Raw genomic sequence first — 20,918 nt, 5'->3', positions numbered from 1 at the left:
TGTCAATTACGAACAGTTGACAGTGTTCAGAGCTGTTTGTTTGAAGCAGGAAATAAAGATAATACAATTCAATTTAAAAAATAACAGAAATGCAATTACTAGTTATTGATGACATTTCTTGGTGCCAACACAATAACACCAGTAGTAACAGATTCATCATGTTATCAAGTAATCAAAATTATCAATAATGCTGATAGCTCCAAGCATCCATTGTGAAACAATGCAGTGACAGTTCTTTGGACCCTTCAGTTCGGTTGAATCTTAATTAATAAATTGCAGGGCAGAATCAAAATGCAGAGATTCGTCTTTTCTTTTGAAAGGTTTTATTCATTTCATATAATACTGACACATGTACTCAATAGCGGTTAACAGGCGTTTAAAAACACAGATATTAAAACCATTAGAGCGTCAATTTATTTTTAGCCCTGTTGATTCCATGGACTATTTTTTACACGTTTACATGTTTCAATATACCATAACATCTACTTGGTATTAGTCTAACCTCACCCCTGAAATGATTTTGTCCATTGTCAAAAAAAAAGACTGGGGTGAGACAAACTGTCTCCCCATTTTAAAAAGTGGCATGTGGTAAGCCACAAACTATTCAAGGTAAAATATTCTTATGGAGGTGAAATCTGAAAAAAGAAAAGGTTCGGATTCAGATCTGAGAAATATTTTGACAGCATCAAGTGTGTCATATGTGGTACAGTTAATTTTAAATGTGTCGTCCAAACCACATGAGACAGCCATTCTGGATCCACTCCCCGCCCTTTTTTTGTAGTGATGTTTGTAATGCAGAATAGCTGTCTAAAATCCAGATCCCCTTTATTTCCTGTATGCGTATGGAACACAACCAAGCCATAGAAGAGAGATGAAGAATACAGATTGTTGTAAAGAAAGTTTTTTTTGTCCTCTAATCAAGCGCTGTTTAGGTCATAGGTCATAGTTCACGTTTTTTTGTTGTTGTTTGTAGTAGCAGTAAAGGATTGTGGGTGATGCAGGCTTCTAACGAATCACGGACACTCAGTTGTGTTTAAGGTGATGGAAGACGTGTTAGAGTCCTGTCTCTTCAGCCTCCACATCTTGGATATCCTCAGGAAAATGAAACAATTACTAGTTCCTCATAGAAGTCTGTCTGAGTGTGTTTCCTCACTATAGGTCCATTGTGCTGTGTAAGTAACTCCACCATCATTTCTGCTCTTCTTGAGACGGGCAGGACTATCGAGTCACCTGAAACAGGGAGAAAAGAAAGTGGGTCACTGAAATAGTCCCTAAAAAATAAGAATGAAACTTGAAACTGTAAAGGTCACAGGACACAGTTCGAAGCCAATTCTGGAAAGACATGTCAACTGAAGCTTTGAAATGATGCAGTGCCTTGCTACACAATCCGCTATTTGGAAATAATGGGAAGTGATTCTTGTTGGTGGAGCACCGACAACGTGGTGAGAACAGTCTCTGTCTCTCCTGGCAAGAAACTAAACAAGACACAGTTTGAATTATGGCAGTCGGCCCACAATGCCTCACTCTCATCGCCTGGGCCACTGCCATGTCATTTTGTCTGTTTGTCGAGATGCTGCTCTAATCACATGGTCTCTTTATCTCGTCTATCCATCTTTCCATTTTCTCTGCTCATGGACTCACTTTTGGTTTATTTCATCTATTAGGAGACATTTTCAACAAGCCAATGACCAACCCTAACCCAAACAGACACAAATTGCTGTATAACTGCCAGTGCTTGGACGTGTAATAGACCAGACTCCCTAAGTCTATTCTTCTGTTGTCCCGCATGTCATTCTCTCTTATTGTGTTTCCCAGTGGCTTCTCCTCTTAGCCCCAACACATGCTGTCCCCTCTGTAGTTCTTCTTGAGGGAGTCTGCCTTTTGTTCGACCCAGGTGCCAGCTAACAAAGTGTGAAGGCCAGTCATCACTGAGAGAGCTCAGAGGAGCATTTCCTCCAGGGTGGCAGCTGAAACTGTTATACTGTATCTGCTCTCTATGGCTCCAGGCCACCCTTCTTGGGCCGACTCCCATTGCCCTCAGGCATCTACTCCTGTGCCTGATCAAACAGTCTGCAGGCGTTTGTTGTCATGCCAGTTCAATATACACGTGCACCGCTGCATCTCTGTGCCTGCTCTGCCTTAATGTGCATCAAATTCCCTTTAGGTGTTCATCCCCTTTCCTGTTTAAAAATGCCTGTAGGTGACAGTTTCTGTGCCCAATTAGAAAGTGAATTTAGGTAGTTGGATCTCAATTTACAAAGAACACAAGTAGTGCTCAAGTGTCATCTCTATGGGCTTTTTTAGGGCCACAAGTGCCACAGATTCTATTTCTTATTCAACAAGCTTTAACTGTCTACACTAGTGGCTGCTCAGATGGCCACAAGGCAGATTTCCCCTTAACTACTACATTATACACACTTGTTATGACTCACACTATTTAAATAGTTTGATCTTGATTTGGTTTTTCTTATTCTTTGATAATCTAAAAGATTATTATTCCCAAACCCCGTGGGGAGGAGGGCCACAACATCATGGCCCCAAACAAAACTCAGCAAAGATTGTTCTTGCTCGGACTTTAACTTCTGGATATTCGGCAGCGTTGCCACAACGGACCGAATGGCTTCACTCGCATCCTTCTCCACCGCCATTACGGAACTATAACTCAAACTAGCTCACGACCTCAAGGTCATCGTTCTCAGCCACTCCCTCTGTTAGCTGTTTGGACCGGTAAAGATTTGACTGGAGAAAATCCAAGAATATACCGCAAACCCAGATGGAGTACTGAAGGAAAATGAAAATTGAGCGGTAGTACGTACGAGGGCGGAGCCAGGCTATTGATTCACTGCTTCTCTTGTTTCTATCAAAGAGACAGGTGCTCTCAGAATATGTTGCCTAAGGGCCCGGACACATGCCACGTTTTTTGCACTTTCAAATCCATTGTTGTTAATGTAGATGTGCAAAAGGCATGCTCAAAAGCAAGAGTGACTCTGTTTTTCATGTTTCAGATAAACATAGTTTTGAAACGCAACAACACACACTGCATGTCACGTGATGAGGAATAATCAATCACAGCCGGCAGATATCTTTCATTCACGGCAGATATTTTTCTTCCGTAAATATCACAGTGCAGGGCTACCCAGAGCTTTACGATCTGTCCCACAGACAATATTTTAATATACACTTAAAAAACAGGGCTTAGAAAAGCAACTCTGAACTCTGAAACTCTGGTAAGTAGGCTATGCTATTTTAGGTTAAGATGGAGATGTTAGATGTCAATGACACGGTTAGCTGGTTATGGTCGCTTAGCAACGTCAGGCACAACCTAACTCTGCCCCCACTTTAACTCCGCTCCCAGTTTCCAGGCGGTTAGAGACACGGCATGTGTATTTGGTATTAAGAGGTTAATGGTGCTTGCAGACTGCCTCCTCGGTTTAGTGTTGATGTAAGCTTAAAAGTATAACATACACCTTGTCATTTGTTTGTTAATGTGTGTATATGGCTGCATGTGCATATACTGTACACAAATACACACACACACACACACACACACACACACACACACACACACACACACACACACACACACGCTTGCCTAGCAGTGTATGACAGCTCAGTGGCTTGGCAGCCCGGCCGTGTCTGTCTGCTCATCCATATGATATTATTTGGCATTGATCTAGCTGTCTTCCATCCCCTCCCTCTCTCCTCCCTCTGCCCTCCTCCTCTCCTCCTTTTCTCTGCTCCCAGCCAGGGATGGATGGAGGGAAGGATGGAGAGTGCCAAACCTTCTTTTGTGTTCTTGCCTGCTTTGTGTACCCAGACACAAGCATAAGCTCCTTGTCAGCTGACCAGTTCCAATATTCTTGTTTTCAAGTGTTTTCTTTATTCTTTTATCTACCTATCACCTCTGGCTTCAGCCTTTCCTCTCCACTTTCCACTTGTTATTTTTTCTTTCTCATCCATCTCCCCCTGCTTCTTTCTTTCTTTTTGCTGCTCTCTCTCTCCATCGTCAATTTCAGTTTACGAGCGGGTCTTAATGGGACTATAAGAGAACGTTCGATGCTATTGATCTGGATGCCTGCACGTCTTGACCTCAACGTACCATACCAGATGAGAGAAAAAAATCACTCTTTTCATCATCATGTAAACACATCAGCTAACACACAAAGTGTACATGCGCACACACGCACACACACACACACACACACAGATCATTGATCAAAGACCTGAATGCAAGAGACAGCAGATATTTGTGCTCTTTCAAACTACGACAGAGTCAATGATAAAGCGATGCATGGCTGAAACTAGTTTGCTTTCATCTTGTTCAGGAAATTATAAATGCGCTCTTTGGGTTTGATAAAACTAAATGCATGAGATCAGATATATGAATCAACTTCTGAATGGCGCTCACATATTGAGAAATTACATCATCTTCATATCTGATCAACCCTTGTGCATCTCTCTCTTTAATTATGCCCGATACATACTCCAATACCACTCTGTCATTATCTATTTACATCTCCTTGTCTCTTTATCTTGCTGTGATGCGAGCAGTTAACTTGAAAAGTCCAGTAACACTTATTAACCGCTTTACACAAATCAGAGGGCCAGCACAGCAGAAAACTTCAGGGTGAGAATAAGAGGAAGGGCTGTTAAGAAGGAAAGAGTGTAACTTGAGGGGCTGAGATCCACGTTGCTAAGTGAGAGGTGAGCAGAGGAAAAAGTAGGGATAGAATTCTTAATCAACCAGGTGTATAGGAGACAGTGTCAGAGTGTTTTAAAGATAGAGGGAGTGGAAAAGAGAGAGGAGCACACTTGTGTCTTAAGCTTTACTTATCCCTCTCTTTTTCCCGAGGAGATGCACTCTCCCTCCTTTGACCACGCCTTCAATCAATTATTTAGGCAGAAAACAAAGGTCTGCACCCAGCCATGAATAATGGAAGATGAGAATGCAGAGAGAAGGATGGAGGTTAGAAACAGAAGCATACAGTGACAAGAGGTGAGTCTCACACAAATCCCCTCCTAAGACAGACAGCTAAGAGTCTGCTCAGGCCATGCCACTGAAGGAAAGCCAACAGGTGCCATATATATATATATATATATATATATATATATATATATATATATATATATATATATATATATATATATATATATATATATATAATATACATCCACACCCACACATAAAGGTAGACAAATGGACAGTACATGAAAATTGAGAAAAAACAAAACAAAAAAAACAAAACAAACCGCACATACTGTATTATGGGTGAGCCATAGCGTAAAGCTTTTGCATCAGTCAGAGACAGGCAAGCAGGGCAAGTGGTAGTGAAGGGAATTGTGATGTTCTCTTTTTCTGTGTGTGTGTGTGTGTGTGTGTGTGTGTGTGTGTTTCTTTTTTTTTTGTGTGTGTTTTTTGTGTGTGTGTGTGTGTGTGTGTGTGTGTGTGTGTGTGTGTGTGTGTGTGTGTGTGTGTGTGTGTGTGTGTGTGTGGGGGGAGGGGGGTTATTTGCCTTGTTCCTGTTGGCCTTGTTTTTCTTCAGAAACTGTTTGATGTTAGATTCAAGATGGGCGGAAAGAGAAAGTAAAGAGAGAGAAATTGGGTAAGAAAAATAATGATATAGAGGGAAAAAGAGAAACTAGTAGGGCACGGAGACAAATGGAAAAAAATGGAGAAAGAGAGAGGACAGAGATATAACATGACGGAGGTGGAAGTGAGTCAGTCGGTGGTGGGTCTGACCATGTGTCTATATGTGTGTGTGTGTGTGTGTGTGTGTGTGTGTGTGTGTGTGTGTGTGTGTGTGTGTGTGTGTGTGTGTGTGTGTGCGCATGCATGTGGATGAGAGAGAAGAGTGTCTGTGTGTGTGAGAGAGAGAGAGGGAAATACAGATATTACAGAGATAGAGATTGTGTGAACACCAACCTTTGTGGTCTTGACTTTGTTGCCTGTGCTGCAGCTCCATCCTGTGAGGTCTGGGAGAACCTTACACTCCTCACCATCCATACACGGCTGCATCTGACACCACCACTTCTGGGCTACAATTGAGGCTGGGAGGGAAGAGAGTAGAGGGCGGAAAATATTTAGCTTGGTAAAGACTTGATTCAGTGTTTGTAGGTGTGTTTTTATTTAGTGCCTTAATGTGTCTCCAGACCATGTATTTGGGAATTTTCATTTCCATTCAATTTGTAATCATTATGAGAATATTAGGAGCTGTGCGCATCAAGACAGTTGGGAGCACTTATTCTTCAGTTGGGTGCCATGAAACCATCGCAGAAGAAGAGGGCGCAATGAGATGATGTCATTAAAAGTCTAACTTCAGGGCGCCTGGCTAGCTCAGTTGGTAGAGCGGGATCCCATGTTTAGAGGAGGTTTACTCCTCGACGCAGCGGGCCCGGGTTCGACTCTGACCTGTGGGATTTTGCTGCATGTCATTACCCCCCTCTCCCCTTTCAGCTGTCCTGTCAATAAAGGCCTAAAATTGCTCAAAAAATTATCTTAAAAAAAAAATAATCAAGTCTCAAATAAACGAAAACATGATGAAATATGGTATTTCTGTTTTAATCTGCCACACTTTTCTTCTCCTAAAGCAGAAGCTTCAGCACCTGCTTCATATACGCCATGATTTATTCACCCAGTCTGTTTCCATTGCACATTGTCACACTTTGCTTTTATCAATACACTAACTTTACCACCTCAGCCAAGAGTAACCAAATTTTGCAATATTTTCAACTTTTTTTCTTTTCAAATTTTTTATGAGCTTTATTGAAAAATGTGAATGCAAACACACTTCCTGATATAAATGTAGTTTCACTAACCACATTATTATCCTGACCACACAGAACCTGGCACAAACTATAAAGGATGTGTATATTTGAGGATGCACAAACAATTTGCAGAACAGTGTGAGCTTCAATTCAAGTGCATCACAATTAAAGCACAATTCTGCTCTAGTACACCGTGCTTTATTCACATATTATTTTCAGCTATCTTGCCTTGTGTCTGAGGTTGTTACCGGTTTCCTTATGTACAGTCCAATGTGTCGCTGTATGTGGCTTTCCACTGCTCCTAATGCTTAGGATGGGTTAAATGCAGAGATTGAATTTCACTACATTGTTCTGTACGATTGTCAATCAGTGGTTAACATCCACAACTTTCCCATTGTTTTCCTAACAAAAATGGCTCTTTACTAGTGTCTTCCATTTAGATTTCCAGAATGCTTCCCTGTGACTAAAAAAAGATTTGACACAGTGGGGCATCATGAGTTTTAATACATGGCAGTTTATAATATGATTTTGAATACTTAATATTGTTAAACATCAATATCAAGATAATTCTTGAAATATTTTTCATAGGTAAAAAAAACAGGTTATGCAGCTTTTCAAAAATGCAGATTATAACTGTATGCAGGCACTACAATCATATGAATTTAATCAGCACATAAGGGATCATTTACATTTTCAATTCGTGTAAGAAGAAAGGACAAAACTGGAGGGAAGATATGCGTAAGATACCTGCGATATTTTGTCAACATGTCAAATCAGAAGTAAATGAATTGTTGAAGTACCTTAGCAAACAAAAGAGAAAAGGGCTTAGAAAGACCAGATACACCAAGAACAAGATAAATAAATATAATTACAAAGAAAATTGTAACAAAAGAACTCACCACAGTAAAAGTGGACTGACTGAATGTGTGAATATATGAATAATGTTCTTATGAATACTCTTTCTTTATCTGTTACTATATTTGCCACAGTCAGTTACCAAGTAATTACATGTTTAGCATGAACGTATTTAAATAGATGCCACTCCAACTTAAATACTTCCATGCTAGTCTCGCATTGCCAGACAGCACTGTGGAGTAAGGTCTGGCTGCAGTACACCACACATACAGTACATTGTGGAATAGGAGAAAAAACACTCTGGGTTGTTTGCATTTCTTTAAACCAATCGCAATTGTCTTGGGCAGCACTAGGCTCCGTATGCAGCAACGGTGGCTCTGCAAAATGGTCTCATGAAGGAACTTGTTTTGGTGGAACATTTGCACCCTGCAAAAGAAAACGCCACATACAATATAAAATAAAGTTTAATACAGTAACGTAAGCTATATAAATTGACTGGATACATGGTTAAACATCATTTGCTCGTACCAGCGTATCACTGTGTGTATTTCGTCCATAGCAAATCCCCGCCAATCAGTCCAAAAATGTCCCAGTTAGAGAGTAAATGCCGTAAACATATTCCTTGTAAATCTTTACAATCATTTCCAAAATGAACCAAGCAGGCCTGCCTTGTTGCACGATCCAAATTTTCCTTAAAATTTGCCATTTTCAGCGTGTAACGTTGCTCAGAGTTTCCGGTTAATGTTCCTCGATGCAACCGGAGTTTAAAGTAAACACAAAGAAAGCCGAAAGTGAGGGACATCCGGCGGAACTTCTGGCGGTAAACTATCCGGTAAATGAACCATCGTGGATCCAGATTAAAAACCAAGCCAAAACCAAGCACCACCCACCGGCTAGGTCACAAATGTTCTCATTTTAAAGCTTAACAGTACACTAAAATAAGTTTCTGAAAACGTGAGGTGAGAAATAGGCAGTGCAGTAACAGAATCTTGATTCATATTTGATCAGCGCTGCCTAGTTTGACAGTTTGACCACAGTTCAAGAGCAGTGATTGTTACTCAGTTACTCAGCTCTGATTGGTTGTTTTCCTTTGGGTGCTGTGGAATCTTGCAAATGCCATTAGGAGCATCAGGAGGAGACAGAGGAATGTGATTTTTTTCACTTTCATTATCTGTTTCATGTTGTAGTCAGGATAAAGTGACAGTTTGAGCAAATATGACAATTTCTTTTTTTTTATATATATATATAAAAGTTACAAACTGAACCTTTAAGTGAAATTTTGAATGCAGGACTTTTACTTGTAAAAGACTTCTATATGATGGAATCACTACTTGTACTTTAATAAATTATTTGAATACTTCTTCCACCACTGATGATGATGATAATAATAATAATAATAATAATAATAATAATAATAATAATAATAATAATAATAATAAATTATATATATTATATTATATTATATTCTAACTGTACTACTATACGTGTCTCTGCAAATTGCCACCTGGAGACAAATAAAGTGTTTTAAATTGAATGAATTAGAGTCAAAATTGTTGTTGACCTTTGGCAATCAATAGTGCTCACACACATGGTTACTGTGTTCGTTCAGCTGGTGAGGAACATGTGTCGTGCTTAAGTAATTCAACTGTGAATTCTAAAAATCTAATCTGTAATTAAAGTTGTACTTCCTCATTTGTTCACTTTATATACCTGTTTATAGATTTACAGTTTTAACATGAACTGCAAAGGCAAGAAAAAACAGAGCCGCAGGGACAACAGTCTGTGGTTTCATCAAGTGCCAATCTTCATAGCTGCAGGTGGTGCAGGCTACTGATTTTGTGGACACAGGAATGGTAGCCAGGGGGATTTTCCGGGTATATGGGTACATTTTCTAGCCTGGAATTGTCAGTACTACTGTGAAACAAAGCTCATTTATGTGTAAAAGCCCAGAATCAACATTTCATTCAATGTCAACAAAGCAGCTCCAGAAAGATAACACTTTCTGCAGATTATAATATTTGCTAGAATGATTCATGTTGGGAGTCCCTTTGTGTTCACATGGCATTGACTAAAGTGCTCAATATAATAGCAGGAACACCTGAATTCCTCCTCATGAAGCATTTACCATATTCTGCCTCTCAGTTAAGAAGCCATTATGTTATATTGGATTTTGTTATATTCAATTGTGTGTTATTTGCTTGGATGTGAAGCACTATGTTAGTTTTACTGTTCAGAATAGTTTAGATTTCTGCTTCTTTTACCTTTACCGTTTATCTGTATAATAACGGTAGTAGGCATGTCATTATTTTTTGATTGCTTGTGTGCGCAATGTCCCACATGCCGGCATCCATCATCTTTGTAATTCCTCTGAACTCATCACAGAAATATAATTGACAAAGCAGGAAACAACAGGAAAGCAGGGACAGTTAGAGAATCTGGTTTTATGCCATGCACTTCTGTTCAGAGGCTACAAGGACACTGCCAAGAGAGTATTGACATAGTATACTGAAGACATAGATCTATGTCTTCACTGTCAAATCAAAGTTTACTTCAGGCATATATCATTTTTAATATCATGTAATATAATATATACATGTTTAAAATGTACAGATGTATGCATTATAATGCAATGAAATATTTCACTCTGGGACACAAAAAAACACTTGCTATGTGTTGGAGTGCCACATGTGAGAGGATTACTGCGTCAGGACCGGTCAGAGAGTATAAATGATTTTTCAGTCAGAGACACTTTGGGAGTTGGCCATTTAAAGCAAATGGTTGTTGTGTTAGATTTGGCAGAAAATGCTCTGCTTTTTGAGGGAGCTCTAAAAGAATTTCAGCCGCAACAAGGCTTTTATTGGGAGAACTAATCCCTCTGTTTCCTCACCAACACATACGTGTACATTAGATCTTAGTTAAATCAGGAGAACCAAAAAATTTAGCACTTAAGGAGGTTGGGGTGTTGGTGGGAGCACATCTAAGCAAATATTTCTGTTGTGGATCAGGAGATTAATAGTGAAAAGAATCGGGTCATAATGGCCGTGCTCGGCACCTGCATCAGAACTGCTTGTTGGATTGTTTGATCGTAAACCCCCTCCCCCACGTTTTTCTGATGTCTGCTTAGTGGGGGCTGTGCCTGATAATTTCTGTAACTGTACGAAACTGACAATCTGACATTCACACCCACACTTAACACCATGATTGGGCAGCTGTTGTGGAGGTGAGAAAAGGGAACAGGGTTTGAACATCTCTCTCTGGCTCTGTTTTTCCATTGTTGACGTAACTTTTTCTTCCACTTTTCATGTGAGCACTATTAGAGGATTCTAGCAGAGACAGTCTGAAAATGTTTTCCGTTATTCCCTTATTTAAACAATATTGCACACACAGTGACCCAATTTTTCCAGAATTTCATGCAGAATTTGGGTCAGATCTGTGGTTCTGTATCGTTGCAACCAAATCTCTGACTCTTTTACAATACATAACGGTTAATCCCCCCTAGTAGGCACCAATCGGGTAATGCAAGTACACCTTTAGTACTCTGCCTGAACTAACGCTGTACTCCATTATCATACACAGAAAAAGTATAATCAACATGAAAACATTGAAAACCCTAAAAGGCATTTTAAAATACTAAAACCAGGTGTGGTTCTGACAGTGGGAGCATGCAGATACTTACAAAATGTGCACACAAACAGTGGTACATACCATCAACACAGGAGGGCATGGCCCGGGTGGTGCCAGCGACCTGTCCGGGGAAGCAGGAACATTTGACAGTCTGAGATCTCTCCTCGATCTTGTTCTTGTTGCAGCAGCGATGGGCAGCGATCACCTCACACGTCCCTGCCTTCACATGCACTGTGAAACAGAGAGAGACACACTGTGTTCAGTATACCAGGCTCATTTACACTGATGTTTAATCCTACATGTGATCTAACAGAGAGAAAGACATTTTGTTGTCAGACTTGTCTGGTTCCAGACCAATGAATCGCTGCCCAAGTCTCACATTTTTTTCAGCTTTTTAAATAGGTCTGGTGTTTTGCTCGCTATCGGTTGTTTATGCTGTTGAAAACAATAATGCAGTTATACAGGTTGTTCTGATAAAACCTACAGAATTAATAACATTTAAATTAACCTTGATAGAAGAGATGTGCCAGTCACTGCCAAAGGGCTCGAACCAAAACTCCAACCCTACAAATGCCAAACTACAAATGGCAATGTCAGACTGAATAATGAAGTGAAATGAAAGGGCAGTTCAATGTGATCATGAGACTATTGTCAGATAACCATGAGCTACAAAAGAGCAGTTTATAATCAGAATGATCAAATTAAGATTCTTTATTTATGCACAGATGTGTGCACAAAACAAAACCATGCACCCACGTAAAAATACATATTTGGCTTACAGACTCAGTCACTCACACATAGCGACTCACGATTATAGCAAATCGGAAGTCCCAGTTTCTTACTGTATGGCTGCTGATCAACAGCTGCTACTTCACTAAGAGGATCTGTTTAGAAAATGCAAGTTAAGTCTAAGGGAATAAAATGGTAATTGAAAAACTGTAATTGAAAGTGAGAAAAACAACCAATGTTTGTATAAGAATATAGTCATACTTATTTGATTGTATGGAATAGCAATTCCAAATGAGAATTAGCTTTAATAGTAATGAAGGGTAGATGTATGAAGCCCCTTCACTTCTTCTATGGCTACCACTTTGTGTGCACATGTATATACACACACACTTCAATCAGACAGCTGTGTGGTTAATTAAGAACAGGTCCACCCCGAGCACAGAAGTCCCTTGAGTCAGCTAAGAGAGAGGGAACAAAGAAATCACTCTACATTTGAAGATTTGAGATGTCAACACATGGTCCTTTCATACCATCCTTTCATCAAATACATGAAAATGTCAAGGACAAACAATAAGCCTTGTCAAAAGCTCTGTGTGTGTGTGTGTGTGTGTGTGTGTGTGTGTGTGTGTGTGTGTGTGTGTGTGTGTGTGTGTGTGTGTGAGTGTGAGTGTGAGAGTGAGAGAGAGACTGTACCTACAATGTATACTGTTCATGTCTTCAGCTATGCTTGACTTTGCATGTTGTGTGTGTTTGTGAGTGTACGTGTGCATGTCTGTATAGTCACGTAGTCTGGTGTGTGCGACTTTGTACACAGTTGTTGGAAGTTACTGCTATTTCCATTACAAAAGAGTCCGCCCACAGTACAACAAAGGGTGCACACTGCGTGGCAATGAAAACTAAAGCAGCAAACAATAACTCTACTCTGTCCAAAAAGAGTATTTAAAAGTGAAGCAAGCCAAACTGAAAGACAGAGTATAAATATGTTAAACAGGCTAACTAACAGAGATTTGAAAAGTTCTTAATTTGCTCCGTCAATGAGAAAAAGACAAAGCAGCAATCCTGCAAAGCCCAGTCCAATTAATATCTCTGTGAAAAGCACAGTCTAATATCTCACCCACTGTGTGCCTGCCTCTCACCGTTCTTTCATGTCCTCTGATTTCCCTTTTTTCCTCTAGTGATGTTGATTGACTGATCTGTCCATCTGTTCTTCTATCAATCCAACACTTTGGTCCACAGAAATATATTTCATCCACTACAGATTGCCACTAAATTTGGTGTCAATATTTATGGCCCCCAGAGAATGATTGCAAGTGATTTTGGTGATCGCCTGACCTTTGCTTTATCATCATCATCAGACAGAGTTTCATTTGTATATAAGAAAAGAGCCTCAGGTCACATCATGAGCTCTTCATAGTAATGTTTTTTCTGACCTTTGTGACCTGCTTGAACCTCTTTTCCACAAATCAGCCACACTTTTATGATCCCCACAAGATCTTTGTCCATTTTGGTTGTTGCGTGACCTTTACTCAATAGCCGACTTCAGGCCAAATTATCAAGTTTCTACTAATGACAGATTAATGGCTAGTTTGCCATGACATGTCTCGATTTGTTTCTCTCCCCCAGAGGATGGAGTATATTGACTTTGCTGATACTGTGGCTTTTTCTTCGTGCCACTCTTAAACCAAAAAATCTTCTTGCAGAAAGATATGTGATAATCTAACCTGCTAACTGTTGCACTTTTGACAGAGGAGAGAACCTTTTTTGGAGATTTCTTGACTTCACTTTATCACCTTTCGTCGCAAGGCTGAGAATATCCAAATCAACAGTAAATCATTTATTCCATTGAAAACTTTCATGCCCTGGGCTGAAATGAGCCTTGCAGCCTCTACCGATTGCTGGTGGGCTTTAGAGTTTAAGTTTTGTTTGATACTAATACCTCTCATTTTGCCTCTCTGTCTGTCTGCCTGCCTATCTATCTATCTATCTATCTATCTATCTATCTATCTATCTATCTATCTATCTATCTATCTATCTATCTATCTATCTATCTATCTATCTATCTATCTATCTATCTATCTATCTATCTATCTATCTATCTATCTATCTATCTATACAGTATGCACCACCCTAATTGACTTGCTTGACAACCTTGTTGACTAACACTGAGCTCAGGAAAATCAACACCCACACAGAGTAAACACCTTAACCAAATCCCCACTGGCACGTACACCCCCTGGTCCATTTTGAGGCTCAGCACCTGCAGTAGTAATTGACTCAGCATTAGTAAAAGCGGTGGTGCACTAAGCTGAGCATAGAGGAGTAATGAGGAGAGGGGTGTGAGGATTTTACTGGAGGAATGTAAAAGTTCATTGAAGCTTGATTAGACAAATTAATGTTAATAGATGACGGTACATTTCTTCAATATGGACCACATGGTGAAATGAATATGAGCTGGAGCCATATGACAGAACGGTTGAGTGATTATTTTGGCACTGCTTGATACGTGATACTTAAGACTTAAATTTTATGCATACTCTACTTGGCAGCTAAATCAGTTCATTTGTTCATATGTCAACTTTTATACCATTAAAACTGCCAGCTGGCAGTTAAAATCATAGACTATGTAGTTGCTCTAACAAGAAAACTATGAAGACATGAGAAACTGAGCAGTGACTGACCAAAACTGTTTGATTAGCATAATTGTTTTGATTGCTGCTATTCATGGTTTTTACAAAATGCAGACAGTGGTAATCATTCTGCCTGAGGTCTGGTTGTGGTTTTTATCCTCCAAATCAACCTTTAATATGTGAAGACTGGTAAAACACATTCTGGGAACAACCATATTTTTAAAAGGATGCTGTACTCAATATGTCACAAAAGGCTGTATTAACAGTACTGATTTCACATTTGATAAAATAGAAACTGGCAGTATTCACTCTTGTTCAGGCTCATAGTGTGAGATCATGTAGAGGTTTACTTTCCCTCAGCATTAATCTCAATATTTTCCCCTTTGCAACATTGTTGCAGCAACAGTTCCGGTGGATTTTTGCTTAGGAGCTATGGAGCTGGGATATTTGTCTCAGACCTCTCTTGTATGCTATAACAAAACGGAGGGCATAATGGAGACAGCCCATAATTCCAGTCTGTAACTGTCTTTTCTGTGTTTGAGATATTTTAAATTTAAATTTGGAGTTAAAAAGTAAGCAGGACAAAGGCCGAAAACATGGACCTTGATATTTTCTTTTGATTCTTTTGTTAACAATCATTTGCCTCCTCCATCATTCTCACTTACAGACAAAGTGAAAAAACAGGAAGGACATGTTTTTACCAGCATCATGCTATGATCAGGATGCGATACATGTCTGAGCTTCTTGCAGTGTAGAGAGCTGCTACTGATGGTGGCAGTGTTGGAGTAAACTACTGCTGCTTGTTGATTAGCTTGGTGGACCTGCAGGCTTTAAATGATGGCAGGTGTTGGCCGGATTGCCCCCAAAATCATCCATCATATGATTTCTATTGGAAAGCATTTTTATATATGATTCATGCACTTTTTCATTCACTTTTTTACATTGAGCAACAAGGGATTTGGGGGTAAAATATACTGTATAATGATAAGCAGTTGATCAATACTCACAAGTAACCAGCACTGCAATGGCATTTGTACGTACAATGTTTGGTGTGCTCTCTAGCTTTGTACCGTAATACAGCCGGAGATTTCAACAGTTTGAGTCTGTGTTGTGCTAAGATGTTAATAATTACCAATCTGACAGATAGTGAGTCAGGCAGGGGGTGAGAGATTCCAATAAACTAAACTAAATAAATATTCAGCTAAATTAGGCATTACTTACCACATGACAGAAGGATACACACAAACATACACATACAATATACACACTCACAATAACTTATTTTTTTTCTGTGTATGCACTGCTAAAATAAATAGCAGATGTAAACACTCGGTGTTACAGTCTCCAGAGATATACATTTCCGCCATGGACTGCCTCAAGGTCTGTGTTTTTATTTATTTTTTATTTAACCTTTAATTAACCAGGTAGGCCATTGAGAACAGGTTCTCATTTGCAACGGCGACCTGGCCAAGAAAAGCATAAGTGTGCAGGACAACATACAGTTTCACATTCAATACAAGACAGGAATACAGAATACAATAGGCTACATGAAGTGCAGATTAAGTAGGCATTACAAAGCCGATGCAAAGTGAGGTGTAAGTAAGACAAAGGATATGCAAAAGTGATATGGTAATAACACAATATACATGAATAGACAGTCTGTAACACTGCTGAGATGTAGTGTAGAGCCAAACAAAATAAAACAAGAACAGTTAGTGCAAATTATGATCTAGATAGTGGTGTTGAATCAGTTATAACGCAATATATATGAATAGGCAGTCTATGTACATGCTGAAATGTAGTGAAGAGTCGATATACAGTTAGTGCAAATAGTGGACTAGGTAGTGATGTAGATCAGAAATGACACAATATGCATGAATAGATAGCCTATAACATGTTGAGATGTAGTAAAGAGTCAATATACGGTTGGTGCAAAGTGTGGTCTAGATGATGATGTAGATCATCATCACACTTTGTGAGTGCGTGCATGCGTGCGTGCGTGCGTGCGTGCGTGCGTGCGTGCGTGTGTGAAGACTAATGATGTTAAAGTACACTAAAAAAAGCAACTAGGTGAGACTGCAGCTGTCTTTTCTATTTCATAAATGGCGCCTATTTTTCTTTGTAATCTCTTTCACACTACATCTATCTATTTCTGCTCTCCTCCCTTCTCCTTATCCTCATCTTCTTCATCTATCTCACCTCGTCTTATACTGCTATTTCATAAATGACCCCTCCTTTTCTCAATCTCTCTTAGCCACTCCAGCACACAATTTTTCCTTCTCTTTCTCCTGCTCTTAGGTCTGCACAGCAAACTCAGCAGGGTAGCGAACCATTATCCTCAATCACAGGCCCTAAATCAGAAGATTTTTACACTTTCTATAATGTGTTCTCCCTCTCTCACCCTGTCTCTTTCTCACACTGTCAATGTATCTCTCCCTCTATAAGCCCCCTGTCATCTCTGTCCATGGCATGAGGACTTGTTATCCCTGCCTCTCTTAACACAGCAGTGGCTGTTAACCCCATTTACTAAGGATGACGTGCTACTGACAAACTAACAGATGGACAGATTGCCCGGACTCTGAACAACCAGGTGTGTGTGTGTGTGTGTGTGTGTGTGTGTGTGTGTGTGTGTGTGTGTGTGCGTGCGTGCGTGCGTGCGTGCGTGCGTGCGTGCGTGCGTGCGTGCGTGCGTGCGCTGACACACACAAAGCTCTCTTGGTTCCAGCGGGGTACTTCTCTCAAATGTCATTCCTACCACTGGGGGCCTCTCTCTCTCTCTCTCTCTCTTTCTCTCTCTCTCTCTCTCTGTCTCTCTCTCACAAACACTCTCACACACTCTCTCACACACACACACACAGACAGACAGACAGACAGACAGACAGACACACACCTGTTGCACCATCCACCTTTACAGTATGTGACCCTCTTCTGCCAAATGGCACAACCAATGGCAGATCATTGGACAAACAGTATTCACTATGTCACCAAGCTTCCAGTGCCACTTATTTTGTGAGGATGTGCATACGAATTTAGCAGTGCTGGTCTGACCAGGTACTAAGCCTATGTTTGGATCTCAGTAATGACTCAAATGACTCTTTGAATTATCTCAAACCATTGATGTTTTTGATATAATACACATGTAAAGCCACAAAGAGTCATATTAAGATATTGCTATCTTAATTTGTGTGATTCATGTTGAGCGTATAAAGCAGCTAGCCCAGTACCTAAAAGTACTCCTATGGAAACAAAAGCAGCTATTGTGGAGGTGACAGTATCATCAGATTGTAGACAATGAATGAATTCTGTACTGATTGAATGGTGTGTTGACATTTTCCAAGCTGTGCAGTTTAAATTGTTTGTTTAAAAAAAAAAACGTAGACGCACATTCAATGCCAAGAGAGTATGCTGGAAAAGCAGCTACGAAGCAGACAATCCCTCATCAGGTCTGATTAAAGTACTGGCATGATGTATAATTGGACTAGCTAGTGAGATAAACGCACCCTCTGGTTTTTGTTTATTTTTTGTAAGCGCTGGTTAAACATATGCGCTGATTACAGGAAAAGCCCTTTTGAAGCTGAAAAATACAATTGTTTTTAAATATGTTTGAAATGAATTGAGAAAAATCACTTGTTTAAGATTTTATTTGTCATTCAGGCATTTTTAGATGGTATATTTACATCCGCCAGGGAGGTTATGTTTTCGGGTCGGTTTATCCGTGTGTTTGTTGGTTTGTCTGTCTGGATTACGGAAAAACAACTGGCCCGATTTTCATTAAACTTGGTGGAAGGGTGTTGCATGGGCCAAGGAAGAACCCATTCAATTTTGGAGCAGATCCGAAACATGAGGTGAATACACATTATTTTTTGCTTTCGTTAACATTGCAAAATAGGGCATTTGTGCTGCATTCATCTGGTGTAACAATCAGAAATATTAGTTCCTGACTGGGAAATTTCACACTGTAATAACATTGTGAGATAAGGTATGCCTTGGCAGAGATCTGTGCTCTCCGAGTGCCCTCTAGTCAAAAAAATGTTTGCCTATTGGGTGAGTGGAAATATATATATATATATATATATATATATATATATATATATATATATATATATATATATATATATATATATATATATATATAGCTAATACTTACATGCTAAACATGTAATTACTTTGGAACTGACTGTGGCAAATATACTAACAGATAAAGAGAGTATTCATAAGAACATTATTCATATATTCACACATTCAGTCAGTCCACCCAATTTTCTTTGTAATGATATTTATTCATATTGTTCTTGGTGTATCTAAGCCCTTTTCTCTTTTGTGTTTGCTAAAGGTACTTCAATAATTCATTCATTCATTTCTGATTTTACGTGTTACCTTATCAACAAAGAAGTTAAGGAACTTGTTACAATCATCTGTTGTGAAACATGGTAATGTAGAAAGCGGCAGTGAGTTATTAATAGTATCAAACAAAATCTAAGAATTTATTTTTGAAGAAGAAATTAAGTTAGCAACGTAAGCAGCCCTGGCTGTCCAGCAACATGGAGCAATGTTCATTGAAAGACTGCATTCTAAGCTCTACATCATTGACATTAGTATTAATATCACAGCAAAAGCATTTCCCCAAGGCCCATCTTGTTCTTTTCACTAAGAGCATATTTTGAAATGGAAATTCAGTTCCGACTGCTTGCCAAGTTAATTAGATTACAATATACGTTTCTCAGTGCATGTGTGGGTGCCCATCGGTGCATGTACGTCCATGCATTTGTGTTAATAATTAGATTACATTGGCCTCTGAGATGGCACCATTCGTTATGAATCATAAACACAGAGCAAATTAAAATTCTGTTTAAAAGCCTGCCAAGAAAATTAGCATTGAGAGAAAGGGAGGCACGCACACTCGACCACTACTGTCTTCTCTTTCCCTCTTTTTCTAATCTCTCTGAAAGCGTTCTGCATGTCTACAACTCCATCCAACCTCTCATCTCATCTACTGCCACACTATTTCTACATAATAGTTATTACTCAAATGTCAAAAAGGTTAGGGTACATAACAAGATAAATATTTCTCTCTCTTTTTGAGATATAAGTAAAGGTACTCAAGCTGGCAGACCTTTAGTTTTGTGTGTGTTGATGTTTACATAACTAGCACACGTCCAGAACCACGACACACATATTTACGCATATTTAGGTCCATGGTTTATTCCAAGCTCAGTGCAGCTAAGAATGTACTGAGCAATATGTCGACAAAAATGATCTACTTTTTAACTTACTATTTTTTTATTATAAATATTTAAGCCACTTGGGCAGCCCAGAGAACTGTTACAAATGACAACAACTGAAACTATCAAAGCAGGTTGTCAGTTAAACAGAGCAGGAGTTTATCATTTTTTTCTCAGACTTTTTATTTTCCATATTTTGTCCAATGAAACAAACATGAGGCAATCTGTAAACTGTAAACTCCGGCGGCCGACCTCACAGCCGGAACGCGGTGTAGCTGCGCCCGCTCTGCAACGGAAGCTCGACCGGAGATGCCAGAGATCAACAGATGTTCCTGATATCATGGCAACTGAGTGAAGTTTTAAAAAGCCCAATAATTGTGATGGCACAATGGCCACAGTGCTTTTAGTGGCCTCCGCTGTCACTGCAGAGGAAAAAATCATTCATCTGCTTCGTGTGACATGAAAAGTGACCGCACAGTTGGTGTCTCCGTTCATCTTTTTTCTCCATGCCCTTATAAATGCATTGTCATTTGATACATTTTACTATATACATATTTATCATGGTTAAAATAAAAGCTACTTGGTCAAGGTTAAGGGGTCATGCTTAAAAAGGAGGAAACTGGAAGGTCTCCTGTTTCAGTACCAAGATGATTTCTTCACGCAAACAAAGCAGTAAGAAGTATTGCATAGATATTTGAATGAGAGCTGGAGTAACTAATTCATGTGATATCAAGCATTTGTGTACCGAAAGAATTGAGGAAGTCAATCAAAACTAAAACATCAGCCACAAAACTGCCTCTGCTTAGAAAAACAGCAGGTGGAGTGCAGACTGCAGGCCGAGGCTGCTCCACACAGCACATTCACACACACGGTCCTATAGCACACCATCCCTAAACTCAGCGACCCTGAACTAGTGACTGACCACAATTGGAAACTGTTTGCTCTTCACAGTGAAAGAGAGAGGAAGAAACACGAAGCTCATCAAAATTGAGATTTGAAAGAAAAAATAAAATACCCTAGAAGTCCACAAAGAGGAGATCATCTCTGTCAAAGAACCCAACCCATTTAGATCCTGCACAAAAAACAAAAGCAAGCC

General features: G+C 39.5%; 1 protein-coding gene across 2 annotated transcripts in view; it reads right to left on the bottom strand.

Annotated features, from left to right (window-relative positions):
- Positions 1–306: 306 nt before the first annotated feature.
- LOC120559772 (chemokine-like protein TAFA-2) overlaps positions 307–20,918 on the bottom strand; it is an 86,535-nt gene continuing 65,923 nt past the window's right edge. Inside the window, exons 3-5 of one of the 2 annotated variants that reach the window (XM_039801769.1) lie at positions 11,326–11,475; positions 5,924–6,048; positions 307–1,230 (exon numbers count right to left, since the gene is read on the bottom strand). In XM_039801769.1, coding sequence (XP_039657703.1) covers positions 1,219–1,230; positions 5,924–6,048; positions 11,326–11,475 — 287 coding nt within the window. In that variant the 3' untranslated portion in view covers positions 307–1,218. Of the gene's footprint in view, positions 1,231–5,923; positions 6,049–6,478; positions 8,047–11,325; positions 11,476–20,918 lie in introns of those variants that run through there. The other variant, XM_039801770.1, reaches the window with a different exon arrangement.

This window comes from Perca fluviatilis, chromosome 5, assembly GCF_010015445.1.
Source record: "Perca fluviatilis chromosome 5, GENO_Pfluv_1.0, whole genome shotgun sequence".
In the NCBI taxonomy this organism is placed as follows: Eukaryota; Metazoa; Chordata; class Actinopteri; order Perciformes; family Percidae; genus Perca; species Perca fluviatilis.
Note: the sequence above shows the minus strand (reverse complement) of the source record. Positions and strands in the feature narration are given on the sequence as shown.